General features: G+C 43.6%; 1 protein-coding gene across 1 annotated transcript; it reads left to right on the forward strand.

Moving 5' to 3' along the window:
* The first annotated feature begins 6,762 nt into the window (after positions 1-6,762).
* LOC121626442 lies at positions 6,763-17,489 on the forward strand. The gene is made up of 19 exons (XM_041964952.1): positions 6,763-6,792; positions 8,105-8,183; positions 8,541-8,629; positions 8,857-9,054; positions 9,200-9,271; positions 9,845-9,941; positions 10,091-10,223; positions 11,263-11,503; positions 11,729-11,885; positions 12,054-12,144; positions 12,511-12,573; positions 12,863-13,068; positions 13,441-13,572; positions 13,950-14,137; positions 14,348-14,499; positions 14,640-14,876; positions 15,015-15,177; positions 15,581-15,673; positions 16,264-17,489. Exons 2-18 carry the CDS (start codon positions 8,135-8,137, stop codon positions 15,671-15,673), a joined length of 2,361 nt encoding a protein of 786 aa, XP_041820886.1. The 5' UTR covers positions 6,763-6,792; positions 8,105-8,134; the 3' UTR covers positions 16,264-17,489.
* The last annotated feature ends 219 nt before the right edge of the window (positions 17,490-17,708 follow it).

Genomic DNA, 17,708 nt, shown 5'->3' on the forward strand with positions numbered 1-17,708 from the left:
CACACACACATGCACACAAACACAAAATGCTGAGCCTGAGTCTTCACATTAAAATTTCATGTTTTATGGGGAGTTGTTTTGTCCCCATAAGGATGATGAGTCCCCATAATGTGACTTCACAGTTTTATGTCCCCACAATGCACGTAAACATACATACAAAGACAGACAGACAGACACACACACACACACACACAAATACATCTAACTCAAATCTTCACTGTAAATTTTCACCCCCCCCCCCGCAAATGTGAGGGTGTTAACACCCTCACTATATAAGCAGTTAGTGTGATTCATGGTGCTCACACACTAACATGCTCACACACACACACACACACACACACACATAACTCAGTCCCCACAATGTGAGGGTGTAAGCATATATATGAGCTAAAAACAAGAGTAGCACACATCGAACACACACACACACACACATCCAGCTCAAGTATTCACCATAAAATTGAATGATTCACGTTATGAGGACCTGCAATATGTCCCCACAAGGATGATGATGATGCACACACACTAACATGCTCACTCACACACACTCATGCACACATACACATAAGTCCCCACAATGTGAGGGTGTAAACACATCTATGAGCTAAAAACAAGAGTAGCACACGTAGACACACATAAACACACACATGCACACACAAAAACATAAAATGCCGAACCTGACTCCTCACTTTAAAATTTCATGTTTTGTATTATGGGGACTTGTTTTGTCCCCATAAGGATGGTGAGTCCCCATAATGTGACTTCATAAACAGTTTTATGTCCCCACAACGCGTGTAAACATACATACAAAAACACAGACACACACATACAAACATTCAGTTCCACACACACATGAAGTTGCACCCACAGCAATCCATCAGCAAAGACACACAGACCCACAATGTGCATACAAATACAGACAAAGACAGACATGCAGACACACACACACATATTCAGTTCCATCCACAGCAATCCATCCACAAAGACACACACACACACACACACACACACACACACTTCCAACGCCAGTCTTCACTCTATGATTTAATGATTTACCCTGTGAGGACATGAGCTCAAGTATTCACCATAAAATTGAATGATTCACGTTATGAGGACCTGCAATATGTCCCCACAAGGAAGTCCCCATAATGTGACTTCATAAACAGTTTTATGTCCCCACAACGCACGTAAACATACATACAAAGACACACACATACAAACATTCAGTTCCACACACACACACACACACATGGAGTTGCACCCATAGCAATCCATCAGCAAAGACGCACAGACCCATAGACACACACACACACACACACACACACTTCCAACTCCAGTCTTCACTCTATGATTTAATGATTTACCCTGTGAGGACATGAGTTTTGTCCCCTTAAGGTCCCCACAAATGACTATATAAGCAGTTAGTGTGATTCATGGTGCTCACACACTAACATGCTCACACACACACACACACACACACACACATAACTCAGTCCCCACAATGTGAGGGTGTAAGCATATCTATGAGCTAAAAACAAGAGTAGCACACATCGAACACACACACACACACACACACATCCAGCTCAAGTATTCACCATGAAATTGAATGATTCACGTTATGAGGACCTGCAATATGTCCCCACAAGGAAGTCCCCATAATGTGACTTCGTAAACAGTTTTATGTCCCCACAACGCGCGTAAACATACATACAAAGACACACACATATAAACATTCAGTTCCACACACACACACACATGAAGTTGCACCCATAGCAATCCATCAGCAAAGACGCACAGACCCATAGAAACGCACACACACACACACACACACACTTCCAACTCCAGTCTTCTCTCTATGATTTCATGATTTACCCTGTGAGGACATGAGTTTTGTCCCCTTAAGGTCCCCACAAATGACTATATAAGCAGTTAGTGTGATTCATGGTGCTCACACACACACACACACACACACACACACATAACTCAGTCCCCACAATGTGAGGGTGTAAGCATATCTATGAGCTAAAAACAAGAGTAGCACACATCGAACACACACACACACACACACACACACACACACACACACATCCAGCTCAAGTATTCACCATGAAATTGAATGATTCACGTTATGAGGACCTGCAATATGTCCCCACAAGGAAGTCCCCATAATGTGACTTCGTAAACAGTTTTATGTCCCCACAACGCGCGTAAACATACATACAAAGACACACACATATAAACATTCAGTTCCACACACACACACATGAAGTTGCACCCATAGCAATCCATCAGCAAAGACGCACAGACCCATAGAAACGCACACACACACACACACACACACTTCCAACTCCAGTCTTCTCTCTATGATTTCATGATTTACCCTGTGAGGACATGAGTTTTGTCCCCTTAAGGTCCCCACAATGTGACTACATAAGCAGTTTAGTGTGATTCATGGTGCTCACACACGAACATGCTCACTCACTCACACTCACGCATACGCACACACACACGCACACACAACTCAGTCCCCACAATGTGAGGGTGTAAACACATCTATGAGCTAAAAACAAGAGGAGCACACATCGAGCACACACACATCCAGCTCAAGTATTCACCATGAAATTGAATGATTCACGTTATGAGGACCTGCAATATGTCCAATGTATTATGACCCAAAAACAACAGTAACACACATAAACACACACATGCACACACAAAAACATAAAATGCCGAACCTGAGTCCTCACTTTAAAATTTCATGTTTTATATTATGGGGACTTGTTTTGTCCCCATAAGGATGGTGAGTCCCCATAATGTGACTTCATAAACAGTTTTATGTCCCCACAATGCACATAAACATACATGCAAAGACAGACACACAAACAAACAAACACAAACGCGCGCGCGCACACACACACACACACACTCACACTCAGTTCCATCCATAGCAATCCATCCACAAAGACACACACACACACACACACCTCCAACTCCAGTCTTCTCTCTATGATTTCATGATTTACCCTGTGAGCACATGAGTTTTGTCCCCTTAAGGTCCCCACAATGTGACTATATAAGCTGTTTAGTGTGATTCATGGTGCTCACACACTAACATGCTCACTCACACACACTCATGCACACGCACACACACACACACATACATATACACACACAAACAAATCTTCACTGTGAAATTTCCTGATTCACGTTTTGGGGACTTGCGTTTTGTCCCCTTGAGGACAGTGAGTCCCCACAGTGTGACTACAAAAACAGTTTTATGTTCCCACAGCTTAAGTAACACACACTCACACACACACACACACACACAGACCCCCCCACACGCAGACACACCCATAGAAATGCATGTGCATACTTTAACCATTAAAAATACACACACACACACACACATGCTCACTCATGCACACAAAGTTATTGGAACACTATCAAGTACTTCTTGTGCAGTTACATTCCATCAAAACTATCTGCTAGCTTTCATCAAGCAGTGCAATTATCATTTTAGGCGTTTACCATAATTAAATCATTAATCACAAGATGGCACTTTACATTCACACCCTCAGCCAGGAACGTTGTCAAAGTTGTTGATCAGCTACCTGTCATGCTATTGTTGTGTAGGTGTGACGCAGATGTCAGATCCTCTGGAAGTTTGTCCAAAGTCAGTGCAGCATGGCACCAAAAAGCAGCTTCACCATGTTCGGTTTGAGTTTCGCAGCGATCAACACAGTGATGCTGACCATCGTCAGAGATCGACAGAGCGATGCATAATGTCTGATTACATCATGAGAAATAATGTGTGAGTCGTCCTCACAATCATCATTTAAACTACTGTTATCATAAACCTTAGTGCAGGTTAACAAATGAAGACTTCAGATCAGTAAAGTTTCAGTTCACCGGTCAGATCCATCAGCCTCCCGACAAAAAACACATATTTAAGATGAGTCTCATTCTGGAGAGAGTTCCAGCCCTGTGGAAGACTTCCCGTGTGGTTCGTTCCAAAGAATGTGTATCCCAGAGAGCCCAACCACTTCAGGCTTGTAGCCCTAACTTCTCACCTGATGAAGACCATGGAGAGGATCATACTGAACCACCTCTGTCACCTGGTGACAGTTCGCATATCGACCAGGTACAGGTGTGGGATGCAGTCATCTACCTGCTCCATTGATCTCTTGCCCTCCTGGAGAGCACCGTTTTTTCTTTTTACTTCTCCAGCGCATTCAACACAATCCAGCCATCACAGCTGGGGGAGAAGCTGGAGTGGACTGTCACCTGGCTGCGTGGACCAGGGACTACCTCACCGATTGACCACAGTATGTGGGGCTTCTGGACTGTGTGCTGGATGTGGTAGTTGACAGCACGGGGCCCAGCAGGGTACTGTGCTCCCTCCTTTTATCTTTAAGTTTAATATTATCTTAAAAAGTATTCCAGAGTACAAAGAAACCAGTGACAGTTCCAATGAATCGGCTAACTGAGCTTGCTAATGCTATAGCTCCTGAAATATTATCTGAGTGGATGTTACTTGGCGAGCATGTCAAATTACTTCACGACCCAACATGGACCATGATACTAACTCATGTACGATGACAAACAGCGTTGATTTTAGCTAACAATAAATGACACAACCGAACAAAGCAAAGATATATAACTGACAACTGGTTTCTACCATCCGAGAGCAATGCAAGGCAGGGGCAGCAAACTAACTAACTGCAACCGAAACACAGCAGGGGTCGCTGATTGAATGATTTGCAAATGGCAACATTTTAAATAAAACATCGGAACATAACAGATGCCGACATTATTCTCAATGTGAATGTCTGGTTCAGCAACAGCAAAGCATTTTCTCCTCCTCCATTTTCATCGATGAGTTGATCGGTCAATCGGGCAAGCCAAGAGTAAAATTTATAGAAAATGTCAAGAACCCTTAAAATTCAATTTAATGTATTGACTATGACACTTTTTGAATTTGAAATAAAAATTGAAGGCCCCAGCCCAGTTTGTCCTGCACTCCTTTGTGCTTTTGTTTTGCTGCACCCATTAGACAATCAACAAACCATCAATCAAACCTCACAATGCCTGCATTTTTCCACAATGAACTCTTACGTTGCCGGGAAAGGACTCAGATGTCACCCCTGAACCTAAGAATCTATTTTGGGATGAATTACATTCCACAGCAGACATCTGCTCTGACTTTGTTTGGATGCACTATAATTAATACATTGTTTTTATCATACCTTTATACCTTAATGCACACCCACACCTTCAGACAGGGACATTGTGTTCATTGTTTATGAGCTACCTGTCATAGTTAATTAGCTCAGTGTAGGTCACCATCTCACGCAGTCACAGACTGTTTGACTATGAAGAGGAACACTCCCATCTGATGTGCTGACAGTGTTTGAGCAGTTTTCCACCCACGTGCATTGCGATGTGCAGGTGGACAGAATTTGGGCTGTTTTAACATGAGTTGAAAAATGACAGTAAATGAAATCTATGTGAGTGAATTGTAATCCTCAGTAATGAGAAAACTGAAAACTGCTGAGAGGAGATATTGTTGGTCTACGCTCGTACCATCATTGTCAACATCAGTTCGGTGTTTTAGTCATTTTCAGTTACGTTCAGTCACGGTGGGCTGCTGACTCAGGTTTTAGTGCCACAGCGATCCCCGGCCTCATGTTACCTTACATAAAAATGGATTGTGTTCCACACAGTGAGGTTTACAGATGTTAAATTTAGGAAAAGAAAACATTGGTATCAGATGAGCAGCAGCAGAAACTCTGAGTTGAGGAACCAGATTCTGTAGGACAAGTTGGATCAGTGCATCCCAAAGAATTGTATCTAGAGCCGATCCATTGAGGTCTTTGTGGATGTGCAGACCGCCTGCCTTGTCTGCAGCTTCTTCACATGCACCTGAGAAAAGGCCACAATGACTGTCAATGGACTGCTTTATCTAAATCTAGTATGGACATGAATTCCATTCATTCTAGCTGCACTGTTGAGGTGGTAAGAATCTGACTATCACTGTCTCGACATGGCTGTTAATGTCAGCCTGGATATCTGATTTCTGTTATAGTTTTCAGTCAGACACAGGCACTGACTTTCAGGGTTTTTTCTTTGAGACGAAGAACAGATAGTTTGAGATTTATTCTTATTCAAACTGCCTGTGTGAAGGACTTTCAACTTTCTGACATTGCTGACAGTAAAAGACACGGGGGTCCATAGATCTGACATGGGGGCACCGAAATGAGTGGACTGAAAGCCCTACACATCCCAACTTTCACTGAGAACCATTTTCCTACAATCCAAAACTTCACAGGAATAATTTGAAAGATGCTCTCAACACATAAAAATCCTACACAAAGTGACTTTAAAACCACAAGCAATGGAAAAACATCAGATGAGCATCAATGAAGGCGTCATTACTAAATGAAAACGCTAAGTGACGATTACTAATTCATATTTAACATTTTCTATGAAGTCCATGACTTTATTATTATTTCATGTGTCCTCATCTTCTTCACTAGTTTCCTGCTGACCCGTGTGAAAAAGGTGCAGAACACAAATTAAAGGAGGGTTCACGACAGGTGTCGTCATTTCACCACAGGTATCGCTCCACCTCCGCCACACCTCCTCTGCCCTCCTGGGTGTTAACAGCAGTGAGGATGCACATAAAAAGAGAGGGAGTGAGAGAGAGAGCAGCATCTTCCACACAGAGAGAGCACCAGACAAATCAGCATCATCAGAGACCTTCATCTTCCTCATCCTCCATCTGACCTCCAGAGGGTAAGACAACCTGCACCCTCCTCGTCTGTCTCTTCTTCTCTCCACTGATATTCACATCTGAACACATCTTAGTTCACATCAACACGTCACTATTGACAGTGTGAGTTAAAAACGGCTTCTGGAGTAAAACAAAGTGTGTTTTGTGCCAGACTGATAGTCAGTCACTGTGTCGGCAGTTATTACAGCGTTATTACAGAAAATCTAGGAAGTCGTGCAGGTGAGCGCGGCGCAGACAACCGAGGAGAACGTCAGTATTACGGTCACAACTTGATGTAGATCATCGATTATCTTCACGATCCATTCATTTCCAAATCGACAGCTGATCATTTGAAAAAGATACAAAAACAATCGTCCAACAAAATGTCCTAAAGCCTGAGGTGCTGTCCTGAAACAACTCGTTTAGTCAAACAGTTTGACGACTGTTCAAAACCCAAAGATGTTCAATTGACATGACGTGAAAGAAAAGCTGCACGCTCACATTTTCAAGGCGGACGAGAAACAATTCACTGATGATCAGAACGGTTGCAGATTCATTTTTTGTCCATCAGATTAATGGATTAACTGTCGAATTGTTTCAGCTCTGTTCAGCACGAGTGTTCAAAACGTGCTGGCTGACTTCAAACTGTGTTATTTCAATATTCAGTCATTGTTTCAGGATTCTGAGCCTCCATCAGAGTTACAAATTTAAATGGAGGTGTGCAAAAACACGCCAGCTGGGTATGAACACTTTTTAATTCAAGGTACAAAAAGGGATCTCAGATACATTTAGATCATAAGAGGTCATTTTTTGTGCTTCTCCATTCAACAAGTCTGAGTAAGAGCTTATTCTCATCATTGATATGAATTATTTGTTGCTGCTAAACTGGAGAAATATTTGGATAAAAGGGTTTTTAAAGGTGATTTGAAGACTTCAATGAGCTTTATTGTTGGACTTTGGGAAACTGAGCTAAAATCTTTTCACAGTTTTCTCACATTTTATAAACCAAACAATGAATTGAGAAATAAAGTTGCAGATTAATGGATGATGAAAAAATAGTAATTTTCAGCCTGGAGAATGAGCTCAGATGTGACGTCAGTGTTCTGCTGTGAAAAAATGTCTTTCACAGCGACTGAATACTGCAACATTTAGACCAATCACAGACATGCAGGGTTTGTGCGGTCATGGAAAAACCTGGAGAAGTCATGGAAGTGTCATGGAAATCCACATTTGTACAGTATGAATCCTGCTCATGGACTTTATTTCCTGTTTGTCAGGAAAAGACTTGAAGTTTGAATGTGGCTGTGACTTTCTGTCCAACTGTGTGTCTTCCAGCTCTCTGCCAGCTGATTGGCCTCCTCCAACATGCTCCGCCCCCTGCTCCTCCTGTCTGCTCTCATTGGGCTGCTGCCTGGTAAGCACACACGCCCGAGGCAGCCATGTTGAAACTCCACCCACAAGACGAGTTGAGGGACTTCAGTAGAAGCAACATAATAAATTAGCAAACAGTCTGAGGACAAAGAGCAGAAAGACTTGAAGTCAGTCAGAAACTTTAAGTGCTGATAATCTGCCAAATATGGAGAGATGTTCCTGACACCTCTTTGTTTCTAAGAAGAAGTGGGACCTCATGATGTGATATGAAAAGTTTTGATTGACTGATAAACAAACTCTGTTTTATTCCTTCATGAAGTCAACATCTGAATCCTTCCCTGTTGTCCAACCAGCTCACAGACTCTAGTTCTGACGTCTCATGTGTCTCCATCGTCTTCAGGTGCTGAGCAGCAGCATGTTGGTTCTGCAACATTAAACATCTCCTCTTGTCCCATCTCATATTATGGAGAGCAGTTCACAACGCTGTATGTAAGTAGGAAGGAGCCTGATGCTTGAGAATATCTGTCTTTGTCCATCTAGTGTCTCATTAATGTCCAGTGCAGTGACACTGAATGTCTGAACATCAACTGATGTAACATCCAGAAGAGTGAGAGCTCTGACTGAAACCTCCACAACTCACTGAGTGAAGTGAAGTTGGCCAGAGCTCTTTGTAGAAAAGTTCTTTTGTTAATTCACTCGTTGTGTCTTTTTAACAGGTGACTGCCACGGATGAAGTATTCACAGCCTGTTTCGACATCATTGGTGTGGACTGCATTGTTGGGCCTCCACTCGAAATTTTTTTCTTTTTCGATGAAGTGTCTGAGAATGAAGCAGATTGGCATCCGAGTTTGCCAGATATTTCCAGCTCACTGCTATGCTCAGTGGAGTTGAAGGCGTTTTCAGGTTTATTTCCTGTGAGTGTTGTTCACTGTCATGACTCAATAAATAGAAATTTAACTGTTTAAACACTCAAAAGAACAAATTATCAAGAACTTTTCTGAAATCTCTTGGAGTAAATTTCCTAATACTGACAGTAACTCCTCTGTTGACTCTTTACAGGTTTCTTTGAAAATTAGCAGCTTTGGCTCACAAGCAGCTGTGAAATTAGAAACAGGCAGTCTGGGACCACATGTGAGTATGAAGTGTCAAATGAAAGGAAAAACCAACATAAAGTGTCTTTGTGAGCTGTTGCCATTGATTTTACAAGTCTCTGGAACTCTACAGGAGGGATGAACACCATTCTTCCAAAAGATATTCCCTCATTTGGTGTTTAGATCGTTGACTGTGAAGGCCACGGCACATGATTCACATCATTTTCATACTCATCAGAAGCATGGTGTATGATACCAGAATCATTTCAAGATGCTGGAATCACATCAAAGCTCCACACAGCGTCATGCAACCATGTGATCCCAACACCCCCAGTTTGAGTCCAGTCCAGGACCTTTGTTGCATAGCGACCCTCCCTCTTTTCTACTGTTGGCTATCTAAATAAAGACAAACATCAAACTACAAATACTTGAAGAAATCTGGACACAGTTACTTTTTACCATCAGTTGAACAAAAATAAGGCAACACGTCATGTTTAGTTGAACAAGCGGACAAGACAGAGTCATTTTTCTGAGTTTAGTTTCTTTTAATCATGTCTGAAATCATGATCTCTGCTCTGTGATCCTAACATTGGTTGTGTTTGTTGCTGTCTAGGAGTTTGAATTTGTGGCCAACGGTGATTCTGTAGGTTCAGTGAATTTGACAAACACAGGCCCGATCTACAAAGACATCAGCGCATGCAGACAGTCAGGTTGGGAAATCCACTGGATCCATAAATCTACATAAATCTTCCCTTAAAAACTGAACTGTAGTATTAATATGTTGCTGTCTCTTGTTATTGGACAGTTTGTAAACTATAAAGTGAACTTTGACATTTGAACCTGATTCTTCACTTCACAGGTGGTTTGTATTTCTATGATGATGAGGTCAGTTCTGACCCAGACACCTGCTCCACTGAATCCTGTGATAGTGTGGCAACCATTCAGCCCAACGACATATGTGGCCCTCTGGAGCGTTGTCATGGCAACAACACGTAAGTATGTGTGCTTCATGTTGACGAGAAGGAGCTGTGATGATACAGGAACTTGATGAGGAATCTTTATTCAGGGACGCGTCACTGAGAGCAACAGATTTGACTGCAGGAAGCTTTTAATGTGACGCAGCAGCAGCAGGAAATGTTGGGTTTGCATCAGCAGGAACTCAACGCAGCTCAAATGCAGCTCTGATAGGAGCAAAGAGATGAGAGAACAGTGAGGCTGATATCTGTGAGATAAAAGAGGAGCAGAAACATCTATGTGTTGTGTCTCAGCGATATCTACTGAAGTTAGCATGCTAACTATCTAGCCTGGGTCCATCCCATCTCGTAGTACCACTGTGTACCTCAGGAGGACTTAGTCCCACAGTAAAGCTCAGGCCTCTGGAGGTGTGCGCTGACTGATGCCTGACCACATTCCAGGCTTGAAACCTTCCTCTTCCTGGTGGTCTAAAGTTGCTGTGCTAGCAGTGTAAACAACACCAACACTCCCCAGGTGCTCCAACCTCCCAGTCCAGACTGTTAGTTGCACAGCTAACTGAGCTAACTAGCTAACAGCAGTTCCAGTTGGCAGCAGTTAGCGGTTACTTTGGTGAATAGCTGCTATTTGTGTGTATTATGAATTCAACAGGTGGCCAATTTTAATGTACTGCAAGACAAGATTTTGAGTCGATGGAGATATGATAAGTTGACAAAATAGTTTTCATAAACTGTACTGTTGTCACTGAAAGCAGATGGCAGTGCAATGTGATCCTGGAGAAAGTTCCAGAACAACAGGGAGACATTTCCCTGGAATACTGAACCAGATATTGATTTTACTGCTGAGTCCTTCAAGTGACTGCTGTTGGCTGACATGTGAGCCAGACCTGAAAACATGACAATCAAATATTCAGGAGATAAATGCCTCAATTATGACATGAACATGAACAGAAGACTTCACTCCTGTAGTTTGTTTGTTTGAGGGCCCCCTGGTGGCCGCGGCCCTCAGCAGCAGCTGCTGATGGTGTTTGTTGTTTCTGTCCCTCTCCGCCTCCATCAGCTGCATGTTTGTCTCCATCTGCACTGTGACCGGCCCCGCTGTCATTGACTTTAATGACCAACTGAAGACTGTGGAGGATCGGTGTGGGTACACCCTGCTGACAGGTTCATCAATCCAAAATCTCACTGTGGTGGCGAACTTCCAGGAACGTCGTCGTAGAGATGTGAGCTTTTTGGACAGCGTGACACTGCGGCTGCAGGGGCAGGATGATGTTCACCTGGAACAAGGCGGGGTAGTTAAGGTAAGCTACCTACAGCCACAGTCTGGTGTCAGTGTGGACTGTGATCCCAAATCCTCGTCACATCCTCTGCTGAGTCAGCTCTCATCTTTCTTCTCAGTGACATTAGAAGCAGTTGTTTGAATTCTGGTGAACTCAGTGGTTGTTGCAGTGAAAACAGTCTGTTTGTGTGTGTTTGTGATGTTTGAAGCTGTGTTTCCTCCACTTTGTCTCTCTGCTGTGATGCAGGAGGGGAACACAGTGCTGACCATCAACGGCTCGACTGATCTGGGAAACGGTGTGGAGGTCTTTGTGGACCCAACTGGAGTCACAGTCACCGTGTCGCACCCCGAGTCCACCACTTCTGTCTTCTTTGACGGGAACACTGCACAGATCATCTTCATAGGTACAGAAACTGAAATCCTACCACTCACCACACAGGACTAGTAGTTGTGATGCTCAGCCCTCATCTGGGGCATCAGGACTAAACTCAGCTGTCCTTTAGTGAGCTGCTGTTCACCCAGTATGAACGTTGATACTGATCTGACCCACATCCTGTCCTGAACCTGTGCAGGACCTGCTGGACAAGATCCAGACCTGGGGGGATTGTGTGCCAACTCCACGTCTGTGAGTGATGAGAGACTTCCTGAGGACATTGGCAGCAGGTGAGACCTCAATCACAACCCACTGAATGCTGTTGATCACAGGGTTCAATGTACTTTGTAGTCTCATGTTGAAATTCAGTTCCTGAACACATCTTAACTTGTCTGGACTCTTAATATTTTGGTTGACTCTGTACGTTGTGATTTCTTGGTTGTCTCACAACAATGAGCATTTCCAGGACTTGACTTTGAAATGATCTGGACGCCTCTTGAAAAAGAAGAAAGGTTCTTCTGCCTTTTGACTTGTGGACTGAAACAAAGACACAAAGCTAATGTGTATCTATAACACTCAGAAAGTGTGTTTGTGTTTATCTGAATAAGTCAGAGCAGGGGAACAGTCCTCACCTTGTGTTGTGTGTCGCCCTCTAGCTGTGAGGTGCAGTACAATGACACTGCTGACAGTTCCATCAACTGCACCATGATGACTGAACGGTGAGCAGAAGAAACATCTCTCTGTATTCTACTTCCATCTGTGTGCTGAATGACATGTTCCATCACATGTTGAATGTCATGTGATGTGAGGAGGGATGGGAGATAAACACACCTGAACTCATTTGGGGAACAGAGTTAATCACATTTTGTGTGAACAGAAATCTGTGTGACATGAAGCTTCAACAGCTGTCCCGTGTTTAGGTTTATTCCCAGTTATAGAACGTAACACAGCGCTGACTGGACTTCATCCTTCTGTCTCCCTTTCTGTCTCTTCACATCTGTGGAACAGCTGTAACCTCCTGTTGGAGGAGCCCTTCACCGCCTGTCACAACCACACCGACCCAGAGTCCTACATAGACGCCTGCATCGACACTTTGTGCAAATACCCTGCGGTGGACGGTCTGAACTGTCAGTTCCAGGAGGCCTATGCCAGAAGCTGCAGCTTGCGCAGCAGCAACGACACACTGGACAGCTGGAGGTCAACGGTCGGCTGCTGTAAGACTTCTCTCACTTCAGTTCAATTCAACAACACAGCCAAAACAGACACATGAACAGTTCAATGTGATGTACATCTGTTTTATATTTAGATAGAAGAAAAACTGTTTTGTCTCACCTTATTAAGTTAAACTTGCAGTTTTCACAGTAATTGATTGATTTCAAGGTTCTGTCAGTCCTTGTGTGTTTGTGACAGAATTCATATTAAAAACGGTCAGTGTGTACGTGGAACAGTGCTGGAGATCGACGGTCACTCTGGTGAACGCCACAGTTTTCTTGATAGGATTCAGTCTTGTTTAGTGCAGTTTTATTACAGCACACAGTTTTTTCGTGTTTTTTGTTTACGTGTGTGTCTCTCTGTGTCTCTCTCAGCCCCCCCTCAGCCCTTCTGTCAGGGACGGATCTGCAGCGATCATGAGTTCTGTGCTGAGACCATCAGTGGTGGAATCGGCTGCTTCTGTCGGGCCATTTTTGCCTTCCCGTACAGATCGAATGACACTTTGGGTACGTCAGCTGTGACACAACAACACGACTGACTTGTGCAGAGTCCTGATCCTCAGAGGCTGCAGGGTTTTCTCACAGGGAGAGTTGTTTCACACAGATTGTGGAGCTGCTGATAGCTGACCTTCAGCACTCAGTTTGACTGAATGTTTGTCATCAGGAGCACAGACGAACCAAACGACCATAAAAACTGGTCGTTTGGTTCCCTCCTTTATTTCTGCCTGTAGAGCAGCTCTGAATGAAAGAAAAGACAAATGTCAGCAAAGCAGGACTGAATGGTTTGACTTGTTGTGTCCCACATGGTGTAAATGTCTGTACAGTCTGTCCTCTCTCTCATGGTCATGTTCCTGTTTCCCTCGTCTGTCCTGCTGGACGTTCAGGTGACCCGACGGTCTGCGAGGAGAACTCAGCTTCAGTTACTCTGGTCGGGTGTCTCCTGGAGGAGAAAGGCCTCGACTATACGATGTTACACCTCAATGACCCCACCTGCACGGGTCAGAGAGATGAGCTGGACCACATGGTGACCTTCAGCTACAACGGCAGCAACACCTGTGGGACGGAGGTCATGGTGAGTTCTCCACCACGTCTTTACTCTCAACAAGCAGCCAAATCTCTTCCAGCACTCTGCTGAGCCTCTCCTGCTCTCCTCTGGTTTGGGATCTTTCTGTGGTTTGGCTTCAGCTGTGACCTCCATGGTTTCTAGAGATGTTGGTCATCTATGAAGCTGATTCTCTCCAGTCAACACTTGTGCAACATCTGAATCTCTGTGACCCTGCAGGCCAACAACAGCCAACTGATCTACATGAACAGCGTCACAGTCCTGAACAGCTCCTCTGACAACATCACTCGCCAGGACCAAGTCTACATCGACTTCTCCTGCGTCTTCACTCAGCCAGATGTCAACACTGTGACCTTCAGAATCAAAGACAGGTGAGTGGAGGCTGTTAACTTTGTGTTGTGAAGCTTGTTGTGAAGAGGTTTGTGAGTATAAGACAGCTGAGCTGTGTGTGTGTGTGTGTGTGTGTGTGTGTGTGTGTTTGTGTGTGTGTGTGTGTGTGTGTTCTCTGCAGCTCTGTGATTGAGAAGATCACATCTGGAACTTGGAATTACACTCTGACCATGAAGGCCTACACCGACGCCGGACGCACACAAGCTGTGGACTCCAACACTGAAGTCCAGCTGAACCAGCAGATCTGGGTGGAGCTGGAGACTGACGGGCTGGATGACGGTTTGGTGGCCCTGGTGACCGACTCCTGCTGGGCAGCCGACCAGGCTGAGAGTCTGAGATACAACCTGATTGTAGACGGGTGAGACTCACAGAGGTGGTCGCTGCTCGCTGCTGTTCCAAATGAATCAGAAGCAGGGACTCGTTCATAAATGTGCTTTTTGATTCCTGAAAACAAAGTGTGCTCTGATGTGATGTGTGTTTTCCTGTTTGTCAACAGCTGTGCGAACCCCGATGATCAGACGGTGAATGTGGTGGGAAACGGAGCGGGAACGTCCAACTACTTCTCCTTCAACATGTTCCAGTTCTCTAGGAGCTCTTCTGAGGTCTCTGTGCACTGCAAAGTCAACCTGTGTGCCAACTTGAACCAGACCTGCACCCCGGTACGCCTCCCAGACACACCACACACACACTCATGAAACCAGCTGCTCATCACTGAAAACAGGCACTAGCCCCCACAAGTCCTTCTGAAAAGCAGTTAGAACAACAGTTTACAGATGTGTCAGACTGCTGCGGAGCTTCCATCACCTCCACCAAAGACTTTCTGTTTACTCTTTGTTCACTCTTCTAGTCCTGAACTGTTTGACATGAGCTGCATCACTCTTGAACAGGCATGTCAAACTGATTCCACAAAGGGCCATGTGGCTGCAGGTTTTCGTTCCAACCAGGAGGAGCACACCAGGCTGGAATCAATTAATCAGCTGATTTCAGTCTTCAGCTGATAACTAAGTGATCCCTTGATGTTGATTGGATGGCACTTTATCTCTCTCTGTCTTTCACTTCCAGGATTGTAGCGGAGGTCTTCGGAAACGCAGATCTGCTGGGTCCAAATATTTAGATGAGGCTCCGGCCTTCATCTCCATGACCTGGACTAATTAGGTAAGACACAACTCTGCTACTGACTGGTGACATCAGAGTGTATATATACTTCATAAGTATATGAGTGATTCTTACAGTATCTGTTGTCTACAGCTGCTTTAGACTGTGGAAATAGTTTCTCTGCTGATCAGTTCATGAAACCCTGCAGCCATCTGAAGGTAGCAGGACACACATGTTGATAAATCTGCAGCCAGAGTGCTGTAGCAACACTTCAGTGCCAAAGCCCGTCCTCAGTCAAAAAACAGCCATATAGGTCGTCTGTGCATGTAGTTTATAACAAAACTGTTGACCTTTGTGACCTGAAATCAGTACCAGCCTGCTTCAGGATCACCACATTGACACACATCAAACTGGTAGTCTGAGATCATTAATGAGTGGAAGAAGAAGGAAGAACCATGACATGAGTGATATCTGATGATCTGATGTTGAAAGTAAGACGTGAGTCTGACAGGGAGGTTTTTCTGCTCAGGTTTCACACTCATCACAAAATACAGAGTGAAGAGAGTTCAAAAGTCAAACATGTTGGTATCAGTCGGGATGCAGGTTTGCAGAAAAGACGTCAATCACAGTTTGGTCTGGTATCTTCTCAGGTTGTTTCCACGGTAACTCGGACTGACTGACTGGCTGTCGACCTTCACCTTGATTCCTGAGTTTTACGTCGTCCTAATCCAGAACCTGATTGTGTGAATGCTTTTGTTTTCGAACGACGTGTCCTAGAGATTAGCTCACTTAGCTCACAAGCCATGCTAGCTCAAACAATAATAAAGAGACACTTCTGCCCCTCTTCCAGCTGAGATTGGGTTGATTCAGTCCAGATTCCCCTCAGATGGTAGAAATTATTTCACTGATTGGATCCTTTAAAAGTGAATCTTCCATCAGAGCAGAGCATGTTAGCGTGACTCATTTCTCAATAACAAACCTGAGCTAATCTTTGATGGAGCGTCTCTGAGCAGAATGTGTTGCTGTGCCTTCCTCACTGGTTTCCACACTGCAAACACAGCACCTTTTTATTTCCTGAAATATGAAACACTATAAAAACATAATCAAAAACTATATGGTGAAGGAAAGTGTGTGTTGGGAAGCTTGGGATTAACAATATATGTATCAACATGTTATTCGTTCTATCGTGAATCAACACTCCGATCAATAACAATAATCAGATATTATTTGGATCATGAATGATTAAGTGTTGTCTGCATATTAGAGTGTGTGACATGGAGTGGACAACACTGTATAACTTTAAAATCCTTATAAATCCTGATAATATTTACCTTTTCATTCTTTTCTGGAGACAGCAGTTTCTGTCAGCTTGTGCCTGTAACATGATATCAGCTCATCACATCAGTTCAGTTTGATCCATGGTTGATGGTTGAAGCTTTGCCACAACGAGGTTTAGAAGTTCACTCTGAGGAAAACAATGAATTCAGTGCAAATGCAGCATCAACATGTTGATGATTTACAGATTCCAGGTCAGTCAGAACTGATCTGTGTAGCCTCACTGCACTGACAATCTAAACACAAGACTGGATCCTGCTGTCACGCTCAAAGACACTGACAAGTTTTCTAATACAAGTTTAAATTCAGGACAGCAACGAAAACTAAATATGAAATGTTTTTAATAATGTCGGAATTTTAGTGACATTATTGTCACTTGTAAACATAAACTTTTTGAATCATAAAAACAAAATGGTTTCTTTCACAACTCAACATGATGTGATTTAACTAGCCAACAAAATATGATCCAAAACTGTGGCCTTCATGTAGCTGAGATACGAGTTATGCTGTATCATCTTTTTTATGTTCCTATTTTTGTTCATTATTAAGCAACAAAAAAATAAATAAAATGAGTTTGTGGGAAAATCAAAACTATGAGTTGGGTTCATTCTTCTGAAACTTGAGGCCACTTCTTGGTGAAATTGTCACAGCCTCTCATGTTCACTTGTCATAACTTACTGTGAATTTGTTGAAGTTAATGTTGAAGATGTTGTAAAAATGTAAAAAGATGGCCTCGTACACTCCTACAAAACACAGACAG

The sequence above is a fragment of the Chelmon rostratus genome, chromosome 23, assembly GCF_017976325.1.
Source record: "Chelmon rostratus isolate fCheRos1 chromosome 23, fCheRos1.pri, whole genome shotgun sequence".
Lineage (NCBI taxonomy): Eukaryota > Metazoa > Chordata > Actinopteri > Chaetodontiformes > Chaetodontidae > Chelmon > Chelmon rostratus.

What these genes read in the sequence shown, in the direction of transcription:
- LOC121626442 (XM_041964952.1), top strand. Translation starts at nt 8,135, where the DNA reads ATGCTCCGCCCCCTGCTCCTCCTGTCTGCTCTCATTGGGCTGCTGCCT. An exon ending in AACAAGGCGGGGTAGTTAAG is followed by an intron (nt 11,504 to 11,728) that starts GTAAGCTACCTA and finishes GCTGTGATGCAG; the next exon opens with GAGGGGAACACAGTGCTGAC. An exon ending in CCTGAGGACATTGGCAGCAG is followed by an intron (nt 12,145 to 12,510) that starts GTGAGACCTCAA and finishes GTCGCCCTCTAG; the next exon opens with CTGTGAGGTGCAGTACAATG.